This window comes from Arvicanthis niloticus, chromosome 13, assembly GCF_011762505.2.
Source record: "Arvicanthis niloticus isolate mArvNil1 chromosome 13, mArvNil1.pat.X, whole genome shotgun sequence".
NCBI classification, from domain to species: Eukaryota; Metazoa; Chordata; class Mammalia; order Rodentia; family Muridae; genus Arvicanthis; species Arvicanthis niloticus.
Window position 1 is genome coordinate 63,981,104 of NC_047670.1, and position 14,945 is coordinate 63,996,048.

The window sequence follows — 14,945 nt, forward strand, 5'->3', positions numbered from 1 at the left end:
TGACTGTGAGAGCTGGGCGGTGGTGGCGCACGCCTTTAATCCCAGCACTTGGGAGGCAGGCGAATTTCTGAGTTCGAGGCCAGCCTGGTCTACAGAGTGAGTTCCAGGACAGCCAGGGCTACACAGAGAAACCCTGTCTCGAAAAATCAAAACAAACAAACAAAATCAGATGACTGTGAGCCACCATGTGGTTGCTGGGGGTTAAACTCAGGACCTCTGGAAGAGCAGTCAGTGCTCTTAACCACTGAGTCATCTCTCCAGCCCGAGCTAGACTTTCTTAGACAAAAATAAACCAGCATGCAAAATCAGTGGTGGGCTGGAGAAGAAGCATAGCAGCAGAATGCCTGTCTTTTATGTGTGAGGCCCTGGGTTCAGTTCCTAACACCGAGAGAGAAATCGCCTGCCAGCCTGCCCCGGCTGGCCCAACCCGCCTGCCTGCCTTCCTTTTCCTTGTGTTGCTGGGGACTGAACCTAGAAAGAGCCTCATGCACACTAGGCAAGCCCTCTACCACTGAGCTAACACTAAGAACTAGCTGAAAAAGAAAAGAAACCGTCTAGACATGGTGACTGGTGCTTATACTCTGTACTCAGGAAACAGGAAAGGAGACTGCTGTGACTTCCAGGCTAACCTGAGTTACAATGTGACACTGTCAAAACGAAACAAGCACACAATGCAACAGAACAGAGAAGGATTCTGTTCCAAGTATGGACAGAAGGAGTAGAGAATAAACTTAACCAAGGAGATAAGTGTTTTTACACTGAAAAATAGAACAATGATGGAATGAACTTCAGAGTTCACACATGAATGGAAAGATATCCCATGCTCACAGATGAAATACTATTGTTACAATGTCCAAAGTCAGACTCGGCACACTTCCCAGTGTTTGGGAAGTGGATACAGGAGGATCAGAAGTTGCATTTCATAGCTGGGCCTTTAATCCCAGCACTCTAAAGGCAGAGGAAGGCAGATCTCTGTGAAATTGAGGCCAGACTGGTCTGCAAAGCGACTTCCAGGACAGCTAGGGCTACACAGAGAAACCCTGTCTTGAAAAAAAAAAAAAAAAAAAAACCACCACCAAAAAAGAGAGAAGTTAAATATCAAATTTAAGAGCAACATGGGTTACTTCACATCCTGTCTCGGAAAAAAAAAAAATTCAAAACCCAAAAGGTGCTCACTTGAATGTGTGTGTGTGTGTGTGTGTGTGTGTGTGTGTGTGTGTGTGTGTGTGTTAAGATGGGTCAGCAGGTAAAAGCGTTTGCTGCCAAGCCTGAGACCCTGAATTTGAGCCCCTGAAACCACTTGGTAGAAGGAGGAAACCAACTCCCAGTAATTGTCCTCTGAAGTCCACATGCATGCTATGGCATACACACACTTGCAAGTGCTCACACATACATTTAAACATATGCAAATGTGATTACAACAGACTAAGATCTTCCCACAGGAAGGAAACAAATCAATTTAGGGAAGGGATAACCTACAGAATGTGAGAAAACCAGAAAAAATAAAAAGAACTTACTAAATAGTAAGAAAACAACTCAATAAAACATGGGCAAAGATAGGGCTGGAGACATAGCTTCCTGGTTGAGAGCATTTGCTGCTCTTCAGAGGACCTGAGTTTGGTTTGGTTTCTAGTACTCACATGGCAGATAATAACCACCTGTAACTCTAGTTCTAGGGGGATCTCATGCCCTCTTCTGACTTCTGAGGGATCCTGCAGGTATGTGTATACATACCATTATATATATATATATATATATATATATATATATATATATATACATATATATGCATATATGTATATATATACATAGCTAAACAGCCATATGCACATAAATATACACATAAACACATAAATATACACAAAGCTAAACAGCCATAATATATAAGCAGAAGACCTAGCTCAGACCCATGCAGGCTACTGATTGCTACTCTGATCTCTGTGAGCTCCCATGAGTCCTGGTTAGTTAATTCTGCAGACCATGTTCTCCTGGTGTCCGTGACCCTCTAGTTCCTACAATCCTTACCCCGAGCCCCTTCCGTAGGGTTCCCTGAGCTCTGCCTAATGTTTGGCTGTGGGTCTCTGCACTGGTTTCCACCTGTTTCTGGAAGAAGCCTCTCTGGTGACAACTGGGCTAGGCATCGACCTATGAGTATAGTAAAATATCATTAGGAATTATTTCATTGATGTTTTATAGCTAGTCATGTTTAGTTCTGTCCTAGGTCTCTAGGCTATTCAGCCTCTGGTTCCTGGTCATCCAGGCAGTGTCAGGCATGAGCTCCCTCTTGTGGAGTCGACCTCAAGTTGGACCAGTCATTGGTTGGCCACCCCCACAAGTTCTATGCCACATTATCACAGCACATCTTGCAGGCAGGAACACTGTAGGTCGGAGGTTTTACAGTTGGGTTGGTGTCCCAGTCCCTCCACTGGGAGCCTTCCTGGTTACAGAAGAAGGCTGGTTTAGTTTCCTATCCCCCATTGTTAGGAGGCTTCACTAGGGTCACCCTTATGGCTTCCAGGGAGTTTCCACTCCAGCTGTAGGGGATCTGATGCCCTCTTCTGGCTCCTGAAGGCTTCTGCAGGTGTGTGTGTGTGTGTGTGTATGAGAGAGAGAGAGAGACAGAGACAGAGACAGAGACAGCGAGCAAGCGAGCTGTGGATATACCTCCTCAGTGGTAGAGTGCCTCCCTAGCATACATCATGCATCATGGTCTCGGCTCAATCCCAACACTATTGAGAAGAAAAGACAAAGGTCTTAAAGAGAAATTTCTCTGGAGACATACAGATCTGGTGATGGTAGCCCACGATTGTGGTCCTAATTACGCAGGAGGCTGGCTGAGCAAGATAATCACTTGAACCCACGAATTCAGGACTAGCCTGGGTGAAACAGTGAGACATTCATTACCTCTCCCTCAACAGACATATAAATGGCAAACAGGTGTATGAAAAACAATACGCAGTATCATTAAGAATCAGAAAAATGCAAAGATTACATGAGATACTGGCGGGGGCGGGGGTCAGGTTTAATGGTAGCCTGCTTGCCTCACAAGTGGAGGCTCTGGCTTGATTCTCCAGCACCACCAACATAACAAAACAAAATGCACTGGGATTTCGCCTCACACTTGTTAGAATGGCTATTATAGAAAAAGAATGTTACAAGGGCTAGAGAGGTAGCTAAACGGTTAAGAGCACTGGCTGTTCTTCCGAGGACTGTATTCGACTCCCAGCACCCCCATTGGCAGGTCACAATGGTCTGTAACTTCAGTCCTAGGGAATCTGGAACACTCTCTTCTGGCTTCCTAAGATAGCAGGCAGGTCACATGTGGTGCACTGACATGCATGCAGAGAAATCATGCATACACATAAACTAAATAGAATTATGTTACCGCACGCACGATCAAAATGCATAGTTGTAGAACCTAGTCCCATTGATACGTCTATAACAGAACTACTATACGGAAGGCTCAGGGATCACTGAGGAACTTGAATGAATGTTAAGAGCTGGGACTTTAGGAGATTGTCTCCTAAAAAACATCAGAAGCTACACACATGAAGTCTCACCAACATGGCTGCCTAGACATGACCTGAATGAGGACAGCACCAATAGTCATACTAACGTACACAGGGCAAAGTTCACAAGGCATCGGCCCTAGGCAAAAAACTACAGGCAACTAAAGAATGCCTGCCTAGAGCAGGAGAAACAGGCTTCCCTGAGGAAGCACACACCACCTGGAAATCTAATACCAAATGGTCAGCCTGAAAACATAAAAATATGTCATGGGGCTCACTGAGTATGATAAATCAATGTATTAAGGAATACGCTTGTGTGTGTGTGTGTGTAAATAACTAAAAACAGGTCATGAATTTGATTTTTTTTTTTTTTTTCGAGACAGGGTTTCTCTGTGTAGCCTTGGCTGACCTGGAACTCACTTTGTAGACTAGGCTGGCCTCAAACTCAGAAATCCACCTGCCTCTGCCTCCCAAGTGCTGGGATTAAAGGCGTGCGCCATGTACCGCCTGGCTTTTTTTGCTTTTTGTTTTTGTTTTTTTTGGGTCATGAATTTGAAAGAGAGTAAGGGAGAGTACATGGGAAGATTTGCAGAGGAAGGAGGAAGAGGAAATGGCGTACTTATGTTAGGATAATGGGCCACTGAGGATGTGGAGGAAAGGACTACTTCACACCTTTTTCTTTTGTTTTCAAGACACGGTTTCTCTGTGTAGCTCTAGCTGTCTTGGAAGGAACTCGCTCTGTTAGACCAGGCTGGCCTTGAACTCACAGAGATCCGCCTGCCTCTGCCTTCTGTGCTGGGACTAAAGGCGTGCACCACCATTGCCCAGCTTATTGTCATACTATTACTGGAAATATAAATGTGTAGAGCCACTGTGGAATACAGATATTGAAAGTAGTAGTCTGTTTCTACTTTGTGTGTGAGTTCTACTTCTACTTTCCACCATGTGGTTTCTGGGGCCAAACTCAAGACTGTGAGCATCTTTACTTACTATCCCTACACACACGCACATGCACGCACACACATGCACGCACCCACGCAAACTCAAGACTGTGAGCATCTTTACTATTCCTACACACACGCACATGCACGCACGCACGCACATATGCAGTGTATCTAGTGGAGCAAAGCCTAATGGGATAGGGGAGGGTTGAGAAAATTGAGGGTAGAGAGGAACTGATGGGGGACAATCTGCTTAATGTACAATATACAAGAAAAAATTAATTAAAAAAATTTAAGCAGTATAGAGGTTCCTCAAACAAATTGAAAGTGTAACCATTAATCAGGCATGGTGTTTCATGCCTGTAATCACAGTGGTCAAGTTGATGACAATGGAGAAAAATAAAAAATAAAAGGGAGAGAATTCCTCCCCTTTTTTTTGTTTTTGAGACAGCATCTGACGCTGTACCCTAGGCTAGCCTCCAATGTGAGACAACCCTCCTGCTTCAGTTTGCCAAGGGTGCTGCAGAGATCTATTCCCGATAGAGTTTTGTCTGTTTTGTTTTTGCTTTTAAGTCCAAGTTCACATGTAGTTCAGGCAAGCCCTGAACTCTAGAACTGTGATCCTCCTGTCTCAGTCTAAGTCATCTGAGTGCTGGGATTATGTGTTTGCTACCAGGCCTGGCTCTTAAAGGATATATATATATATATATATATATATATATATATATATATATATATATATATATATATATATATATATGCATATATTAATATATGTATATATTAAACTATAGGACACCCCCTATATATGTTTCCATGCTTTTGGGCACTCCTGTGTATGGGAACATCTGCACATATGTGCATATATTATATGAATGCCCAAGGCTGATGTTGGGTGTCTTCCATGTTTATTGAAGCAAAGTCCTTTGCTTAACCAGGGCTTGCCATTTCAGCGATTTGGGCTAGCCAGCTTATTCTAGGGAGCCCTTGTGTCTGTGTTAGGATTAAAAGTAGGCTGTCATGCTCCAGCTTTTCCATGAATTCTAAGCATCTAAACTCTAGTCTTTAAGTTTGTACAGGAATGGTTTTACTTGCTCCACTCTCTCCCAAGCCCAGAACAGATTTTTTTTTTTTTTTTTTTTTTGACAAAGGGTTTCTCTGTGTAGCCCTGGCTGGCCTGGAACTCAGTCAGAGATCTGCCTGCCTCTGCCTCCAATAGCTAAAATTAAAGGTGTGTGCCACCACCTCCAGGCTTCTCTTTTTCAGATAATTTTGAACAGGAATAGTGAGATGTATCACTTGGTACAAGTGTTTGCCACCAAGCAGGAAGACATGAGTGTAATTTTTGGAACCAACGTGGTGGAGAACCAACCCCCATTAACTGTCTCTGACCTCCACAAGCATTGTTATGCACACAACACCAGCTATAAATAAACATAATAAAAATTAAGTACTTGAAACACACACAAAATATGTAAGTATATTAACTACCCCCATGTTGAACACATCTCAAATTATCATATATTTGTGTATCATAAATATAAACATTGTTTGCCAATTTAAGAGACTGGAGAGATGGCTCAGCAGTTAAGAGCACTGACTGCTCTTTCAGAGGTCCTGAGTTCAATTCCCAGCAACCACATGGTGGCTCACAACCATCTGTAATGGGATCTGATGCCCTCTTCTGATGTGTCTGAAGACAGCAACAGTGTCCTCATATACATAAAATAAAAGAGACAAGGGAAGCAGGTAGATCCTAGACCCCAAGAGTAGAGGCAGGAGGATCAAGGGGTTAAAGAACAATCTCAGCTACAAGGTGAATCCAAGGCCAGCCTAGGCCTGTCTCAAATAAAACAAAGAAAAATGAGAAACAAGAAACGAATCTGAAGGTATGCTCAGTAGCATAGAGCTGACCTGGAATGTTCCCAGTCTTGGGCTTCCTTCCTGGAACCAGAAAACAAACAAACAACAAAACCCTGAGAAATTCATTATTTCAGGTTCAGAAGGCGGGAAGTGAAAATTGGTGTTTGGGAAGAGCTGGTTGCTTGTTTGCTTTTCCCATCTCTCCCAACTCCTGGACCACTTAGTAATCTGTGGCTGTGTCTCTGTACTTCGGGTCTTTGGGGGTGGACAAGTGCTATCTGCTGCTGTCACACTTGGAGTGGCACTTGGGACAATCCAGAACGATCCCATCAAGATCTGTCACTCAATCCCTGCTTCAAAATGCTTTTTCTAAATAGTAGGAATCACAAATTCTGAAGACTTCACTTGTTTTTTCTAGCAGTGGTTCTCAATCTGTGGGGCATGACCCTTTGGGGTCATATATCAGATATTTATAGCATAAGTAAATATAGCATCATAGCAGTAGCAAAAATACAGTTATGAAGTAGTAACAAAATAATTTTATGATGGGGGGGGGGGATACCGCAACATGAGGAACTGAGCTGGATGGTGGTGGTGCATGCCTTTAATCCCTGCGCTCCCAATGGGGGCGGGGGTGGGCACAGGCAGATCTCTGAGTTTGAGACCAGCCTACATAGTGAGTTCCAGGACAGCCTAGGCTACAGAAAAACCCTGTCTTAAAAAAACAGAAGGAACCATATTAAAAGGTTGCAGCATTAGGGAGGTTGAGGATACTGCTAGAGACTGAAGGCGGAGAGGGCTTGGTGCACTCTGAGGATCTGACAGTGAGGACCTCTCTGCTGCTGCTTTTTAACTCCCCTCAAGGCTGTACAGCCCGCCTCGCATCAGCCATTTCTCCAAGGACGTTTGGTTCTTTGGGTTGGAAATCATGCTTCAAATCTACACATAGAGGCTCAGTACTGTGGCTCAGTGTGGACAGACATGAGTCAGTATCTCCAGCCTCTCACCCCTCCCCTTGCTTTGTGGTCCAGGCTGGGTTGACATTTGAGACCCTTCTACCTCAGCCTACTGAGTTCTGGGATGACAGGTATGAGACACCACATCTGACTTCACCATCTCTTGAACGTCCATTCCCACTCTGGGTGTGGTCACTGGATACACTGGATACAGCATCGCTTTTGTTGTCCTCCTGACTATTGTCCCCAGAACCTTGGGGACCCTTCCCTGCCATCTCTAAAAAGTCCCAAAGTGTGCATGGGAGGATAGCAAGGCTCAAGATTCTGCTCACTCAAGGAAAATGAATGTCAGGCCTTTCTGGGGGCTCCCATTGCTGGAACTGCTGTGGGGCCTGAAAGAAGGAATGGGGCTTGGCTTTCTCTTGACGCCACTCCAGTCTTGCCACTTCCCTTGCTGTCTCGGCTGGTTACATGCTGGCTTCTCTTTTGGGTCTTCCTGTGCAGACAACTTTGGCAACAAAAACACAGCCCCTGGTTTCTGCCAATTTCCTCTCAGGGCTGCAAGGCCAAAGCTATTCTGATAGGATACTGAAACCACTATCAGCTTCCTTCAACCACAACGACGAAACTCCCTGCATCAAATGAGTCGGCTGACACTAACTTTGCTGGCCATAGTTTTTTAGTACTGCTCACAGAGCTGAAACTGGGGCTGGAGAGATGGCTCAGTGTTAAAGGCTAGGCTTTCGACCAAAAATACAAAGTGAAAAGGGCAGTTTTGTGTGTGATGAAATTAAAATGATGACTGCTGAGGAATCTGACAAAGCTTCATCGTTTGGTATAGGTATTTAGCCTTTTGTTGAGAAGGTGGAACCAACTCCCACTAGCTGTCAAACTGAGAAATGTAGGACATGCTGTAATCCCAGACTTGAGAAGTGGAGGCAGGAGGATTGCAGCATGTTTGAAGCTAGCCTTACATAGTAACTTTCTGTCCAGCCAGTGCTACATAGCAAAATCTCATCTCAAAACCAACCAACCATCTCCAATAAAAACAAAGCAATGCATACTCCTCCCCAAAACAAAACAAAATCCCCAAACACAAATAATCCCCAATACAGGCCCATGTCTGTAATCCCAGCATTGGGGAGGTGGAGATGGATGATTAGAAGTTCAAGGCTATTTTTGTCTCCCTATGGCCTGAAAGGTCCCGACACTGCTTTTCAGTGGATGGAATCTGGAGCCCTGCTATCTTGATCCATGCATCCCCAGGTCTTTTTAGATGTGACAGGTTTAAGACAGAAAGTAGCCTAGGCTACATGAGGCCCTGTCTCAGAAAAATAAAATAAAATAAAAGGAAAAAAAAAAAAAAAAAGAAGTGATACTCTGATACATTATACCATGGATGGAATCATGAAAATACAGTACAAAATAGTACCAAAAAAAGAGGCAAAAGGAAAATTATAGTATAATTCAATTTCTATGATATGTCTAGAATTAAAAAAGGAAGAAAGCAAGAAAGCAGAATACAGGTTGCTAGGTATTAAGGACGGTTATTGTTTAAGGGATACAGAAATTTTGTTTGGAGTATTGGGAAAGTTGTAGAAACAATGACAAGAGAATACAGTCACAAAATACTTCGAGTGCTACAAAAATATATATTTAAGAACATCAGTGGCTCAAGAGTGTGTGCTGCTCTTTCTGAAGACCCAAGTTCAGTTTTTAACACCCATTCCTGGTGGCTCACAACGGTCTGTAACTCCAGGGGGTCTAACCACTGTTTGCTGTGCTCCTATGTACATACCCAGACAGACATGTAAGTAAGAACAATAAAAATAAATCTTTAAAAATTGGTTAAGGGGGCTGGAGAGATGGCTCAGTGGTTAAGGGCACTGACTACACTTCCAAAGGACCAGGGTTCAAAACCCAGTACCCACACAGCAGCTAACAACTGTTTGTAACTCTAAGAGCTGACACCCAACCATAGATACATGCAGTCAAAACAGCCATGCATGTAAAAGTTAAAAAAAAAAAGAAAGAAAGAAAGAAAAAAAAAGAAAGAAACAGGTTAAGGGTTGGGGAGATGGTCTAGTAAGTGCTTACCACATAAGCACAAGGACACAAGTCTGGATCCCCATAACCCATATAAAAAACTGGGCACAGCTACGCATTGTGGCGCTCACCTTTAATCCCAGTGCCTGGGAGACAGAGGTGGGTGAATTTCTGAAAGCAAGGCCAGCCTGGTCTACAAGAGGAAGTTCCAAGACAATCAGAGCTACACAGAGAAACCTTGTTTCAAAGAAAAGAAAAACAAAACAACCAAACAAAACCAGGCACAGTGGCACACGCCACCAACGCCAGTTTTGGGGATGAACAGACAGGAGCCTCCTTAGGTTTGTGGGCTATCCAGTGTAGCTGGATCTGGAAGCTACTTTGGGAGAGGAAAAGGAAGAGGTGTGGACCGACAATAGAGCTGGGACAAAGGAAGCCATGCTGCAAGATCCCAGGGAAGGAGGGAGCTGACAGCTCGGCCCTGGGAAACGGACTCCAGCTCCACTTTGTCCTCTGCCCAGGACAGGTGACCACATGCACCTTCTTTCTTCCCTTCTAGGTTCAGCCCCTCTGGGATATATATCCACCCCATCTAGATCTGTATTTATAACCATCTCTAGCCTTCCCCTTATCCCTTTCATACTCTGACCTTTCTGAAGACCAGCAGCAGGAGGTGGAGAGAGGGCTGTGTTCTGGAACGTTCCCCGGTCCTTGGGTGGCTCTAGTTTCATCTTCCTCCACTGGCCTCATGGCCCTCACTGTGCAGTCTGTCAGGTTGTGCCAACTGAGGCTTCTGGTAACCAGGCCTTTTTGTTTATTTTATGGAGAACATTGAGCGACAAGGAGGGAGGCCATTTAGCCCCGTCAGTAACCAGTCGAGGCCGTGCCAACTCTCCTCAGAAGGAACAGACCACTGGTAAATGGGTATGTACAAATGGAGCCTTTATTGGTGCAGTCTGAGGGGCAGGCAGGCAGGCAGGCTCACGGACCCGCTTCCTGGGTTCCTGTCCTCAGCAGGTTTAGCTCACCCTCTCCACAGTGGGGCTGGGTAGGAGCTCCAGACTCAGGCCTGTGCATCTATGGGTACAAGTGCTCCAGGGAAAGTCCTGAGCTAGGCCACAGGCCCACTTCTGGATTGGTTCTAAGACAGTAGAAGGTGACTAGTGAAGGATGTGGTTGGTGTGGAGGGATGAGCAGGGCTCTCAAGGTGACACCTAACAACCCTCAGGGGTAGTGCTTCAGTCTGCATCTTCCCAGGCAGAACTGGCTAAGGCACAGTGGCTGGGCTGTGTCATCGTGTGTGCTGGAATCCTGGGGCTCTGGCTTCATTATTAGGACACGTGGCTGACTGATGATAGCACACGAAGCTACTTTTTTTTTTTTTTTTTCCTATTTTGGTTTCTCAAGACAGAGTTTCTCTGTATAGCCCTGGCTGTCCTAGAACTCACTCTGTAGACCAGGCTGACCTCGAACTCAGAGATCCACCTGCCTCTGCCTCCCACGTGCTGGGATTAAAGGCATGCACCATCACTGCCTGGCACAAAGCTACTTTTTCCGCCGAGGGGCCCTGGAGTCACTGCTGTTGCTGTTGGGGGCGGCCTGCTCAGAGGCAGCTCTGGAATCTTTCTTGGGAGCTTGCTTACGTTTTTCTTCTCTAGTCTGTTTTGAGGATTGGAGTGGGCGGGGGGCGAATAGGGTCTGCACAACTCGGATAGCCACCACTGCCCCTAAGAGACCCCAGAGCAGGATGGGAGGCTCCACAGGAGACAGCTGTGTCCGCACCCAGTTCAGCGTCTGAGCTAAGGCATTGCTGGGGCTGCGGGCCCGGAGTGGACTCTTATCCTATGGAGACAAAACCAGGAAAAGCCCACGAGGTTTACTGCTGCAATAGGCAAGCGCCCTGTGACCTCTCATGGTGCAGTCGAGGCTCCTTTATACCTTTAGTCCAAACTGCTGGAGCAGGGTTTCCAGCGTTGGGTCCCCCAAGGATACAGATGGGAAGAATTCCTCTACCCACTGGCGGTGCCACCACCGGCTGTAACAGAACTGGAGAATCAGCATGTGGTTACAGCCTGGGCCTGGCACCCCAGTCATCACTGCAGCCTTCCTTACCTCTGATTCCCGGGCTTTGAGAACCAGTACTTATAGCGCTGGGCCCGCAGGTAGGTGGGTGGCTGCTCACGAAACGGGTAGTTGGCAACATGGTTCTGGACCAGTCGGATCACTATGGCAGGGGGAGGAAGAGGTTACCATGGATTTGAACTTGTCTTTCTCTTCCTAGCCCCTCTCCCAGCCCATCCCTCACCTGGCTCCTTGCCCTGCAGGAGGCGTAGCACCAGGCTGGTGAACCAGGGGCTGTGTGTGTGTGGGCCAAGGGCTGCAAACCACATCTGCCAATCAAGGCGCGGCTGGTGAGGGATCAGGAAAGGGGGTGATCGGCTCACGTTCCCAGGTTTGTACATGAATTCAATCTCCTGACAGACGGACATTTGGTTAGCTGGGATGGCTGGACTGGGCCCCTTTACCCCCACATCCTCTGGGAGGGCTCACTGTCCAATGCTGTCCATCATAGCTGCCCTCTAGCACCACTTCCGGCCGCCCACCCACGCCGGTCATCCGACGGAAAAGGCCGTAAGAGTTGGCTAGCTGTAGATGCTCTACAGAACCGAACAGCCGATGAGCTCCAATCCAGAGACGCCCGTGGGTCCCAGGCTCCACATAGGAGTACGGTACCTGTAGCCAAATAGGCAACAGCTCAGTGCTGCCCCATCTTCCCCCAGCCCCAGTCTTCACACGGTTACCTACAAGGCTGATCAAGAACAAGGCCACTGTAGCAGTGCCCAGGACGGAGAGCTGGACACCGGCAAAGAACTTCCGCAGCCATCCTTGTACCTGGATCCACCTGGGGACAGGGGGGCCGAGTATGGTCAGACCTGATCTGAAAGCGGCTTCTGCCCACGGTCGGTCTACAGGTACATACATACCTCCAGAGGACAACAAGCAATTCCCAGGCCAGAGAGGCTGTCCCCAGCCACACGGTAGGCAGGGTTACCTTCTTCAGCCACTCGGAGAACTGATGGAAAGTGAAAGCTGCCAAGGGAGGGGGGTGTGATTAGGGAACGAACCAGTCCTTTCCTTTAGATCCCCCAGTTGGCACTCACTGGTTCTCGAGAGGATGATACGCTGCTGCCAGTCGACCTCCAGGCCAAAGTAGTAGACTGTGCCGTAGGCCAGCAGCCCATAGACAGCCAGTTCCACCAGTAAGGACAGCATGGTCAGCAGGGCCTTGGGCCAGGCTATGGACAGGACAGTCACAGATTGGCTGAGGGTCTGCAGACAAGGAACAGGGGTTCTTTGGCAGATGACATCAGTTTGTCTGTCAAGACAGGATGACACTCACAGGTGGGCATCTTCTTATGGCATTTGAGGCCAGGCTCAGCAGACAGGTGACGGTCATCCAGGAGGGCAGTGGTGAGCACCAAGGTTAGCAGGTTGAAGAAATTGTAGTTGCCAGTAACGATAATCAGGACTTGTAGCAATGCCTGTGAGGAAGGCGTGCAGTCAGAGTTGTGGTGCGCTGTTCTTCTTGGGCCCTGCAGACCTAAAGACCTACACTTTCCCAAAGGCCACAGCCTTACCTGACAGTACACTCTTCTGCCTGCAATGCTTCCCCCACAGCACCCACCACTTGGCCATTCCCGCCCCCAGCAAGCTTCATGGCCACTGGTAAAGGTCACACTCTCTTCTCCCCACCTGAGCGTAGAAGGCAGTCAATCGTAGGCGGCGAATGGGGACAAAGAACAGGGGGGGCACTGCAATCTCGATGAGGAAGGTGGCCACCACGCTGAGCTTCTGCAACCAGACTGGCAGGTGGTGGGCAAACCAGGCAGCTGGTGTGGGCAGGCATTGTGTCTCATAGTGGTAGGTTAGAGCTGCAGGTAATGAGTGGAAGTCAGGGCTGGTTAAGAGCCTCTAGACCATCCCAGCTTCAGGCCTGGGGCCCTCACCAGTGAGTCCCCACCACGTAGGGCAGCGGCTGGTCAGCTTGACCACACCAGAGGCAAACATGAGTCGGAACAGCAGCCAGCGCACGAGCCAGAATGGGAGGTCTTCATAGGGTAAGGCTCCTGTTAATCCACCCTGGAGAATCTTGTGTTTGGAAGGCCGCCTCAGCGGGGCTACCAGTATAGCCAGGAAGCCTGTCTCCAGCAACAGGGAATCCCTATAGGGACAGGAAATATCCTAAAGGGTTCTTTCCTATTAAGGCTGCTTCCCTTGCAGGGTCCTCCCAGGAGAGGCAAACATCCCTTGCCCAGCCTCAGGCAGATTGGCCCCGGAGTCACTCACCACTGGAAATAAAGGAACACTTGGCCCACCTGTAGGGAGAGGCACTGTTAAGAGAGCCATTGTGTGTCTACTGCAAAATGTGAGGAAGAGTGGGCGGGTTAAGAGAAGGCTGAAGTTCTAAGTGTCTCACTTGCCTGGTAGGCTGATAGGTAAGCAGCCCAGAGCAGCAGGTAGATGAAGGGGTGTCGCAGGGAGTTCAGAAGTAGGGCACCCAGGGCTAGCACGGTGCCCAGTAAGGTCAGTAAATCCAGACCCTGGGCAGTATCCAGCCCCAGTCTTGGTGCCTCCCATAACAGCGTTGGTGTTTCCCACAGCTGCTGCCACCGACCCTTGCCTTGGGGCCGCAGTGTTCTTCGAGCAGGAAGGATGCCCTCTGGGCCATAGAGGCCTGTGGGAGGGTATGTCAGGGCCAAGCCTTAGACACCTTCCCAGACTAAATGCACCTTAGGTTAGGCCCTGAAGGTGCTCCACCACCAGCTTCAGGCATGCAGATGCCCCAAACCCCCAAATCCCAGGTTGTGCCTGCAGATGATTCAATCCCAGGTAGGGCCTGCTCTACCAGGCGCTCTCTCTCAAATTAGAAATTGTTGACCCCAACAAACAGGTTCAGAAGACCTGATTCTGGGTCAGCACCTTCCATCAAACAGAGCTCATTATCCCTTTCCTACCTGCCTACAGAGTCCAGGTAGAAAACTGTCGCCCACTCCCCTCACAGTTTTTCCCAAACCCTAGATGAGAATCCTAGTAGTTAAGGGAAATCGATCCTTGTACATCTTCTCCCCTCCACACTCTTATTGCCCGCAAACTACTACCCCTTAATCCCCGCGTCGAGAGAGGCCTGGACTGCACACCCGCTTCAGAGAGCAGTGTGCAGAGTGAAGGAAGGGATGCTACCACGTGTGACTATTCAACCCTCCACGCCCTCACCTGGGATCTGGGTGTAGAGGGACGCAAAGGCGAACAAGTAGACAGCGGCCACACCCTGTAGGAAAAGCTGCTGTGGGATCCTGGAGCTCGCCATATCCGTTACGCGGTCTGCTAAAGCTGTGCCCTCTGGTCTCCCACCCGCCCCCAGCCCCGCCTCTGGCCCACGCCCCAGCAGGAATCCGTCCGGTCTGGTCACTGAGCTCCGCCCAGTGCCAAGGAACTCACCGCTAACCATGCAGAAACTTAGTCTCCTCTGCTCCTCCAGGGCCCTCCCCCGACGCGGAACCACGCCCTTCGGTGTAGGCCCCGCCCCTGGCAGGGCCGCTTCTTTACCTCTTTGAAATTGGGCCCGCCTT

General features: G+C 48.1%; 1 protein-coding gene across 2 annotated transcripts; it reads right to left on the reverse strand.

Moving 5' to 3' along the window:
- Positions 1 to 10,240: 10,240 nt before the first annotated feature.
- On the reverse strand, positions 10,241 to 14,945 carry Lmf2 (lipase maturation factor 2). Of its 2 annotated transcripts, XM_076911893.1 has the most exons (15): positions 14,815 to 14,945; positions 14,590 to 14,644; positions 13,797 to 14,050; positions 13,663 to 13,691; positions 13,323 to 13,537; positions 13,069 to 13,247; positions 12,716 to 12,857; positions 12,477 to 12,611; positions 12,300 to 12,405; positions 12,121 to 12,217; positions 11,866 to 12,048; positions 11,621 to 11,789; positions 11,428 to 11,539; positions 11,254 to 11,350; positions 10,241 to 11,157 (listed from the first exon to the last, which is right to left on the reverse strand). In XM_076911893.1, the coding sequence occupies exons 5-15, from the start codon at positions 13,381 to 13,383 to the stop codon at positions 10,861 to 10,863; spliced, it is 1,578 nt and encodes a 525-aa protein (XP_076768008.1). In that variant the 5' UTR covers positions 13,384 to 13,537; positions 13,663 to 13,691; positions 13,797 to 14,050; positions 14,590 to 14,644; positions 14,815 to 14,945; the 3' UTR covers positions 10,241 to 10,860. The 2 variants fall into 2 exon arrangements, with proteins under 2 accessions (XP_076768008.1, XP_034371920.2); XM_034516029.2 differs by lacking the exon at positions 14,815 to 14,945 and having other exon boundaries at positions 14,590 to 14,754.

Bases quoted from the DNA above. Each gene is read 5' to 3' on its own strand.
- Lmf2 (XM_034516029.2), bottom strand. From the start codon at position 14,683: ATGGCGAGCTCCAGGATCCCACAGCAGCTTTTCCTACAGGGTGTGGCC. The intron at 12,858-13,068 runs GTGGGGAGAAGA...CCTTCCTCACAG, and splicing joins TGACTGCCTTCTACGCTCAG to GCATTGCTACAAGTCCTGAT. The intron at 12,218-12,299 runs GTATGTATGTAC...CCCTGTCCCCAG, and splicing joins TTGCTTGTTGTCCTCTGGAG to GTGGATCCAGGTACAAGGAT.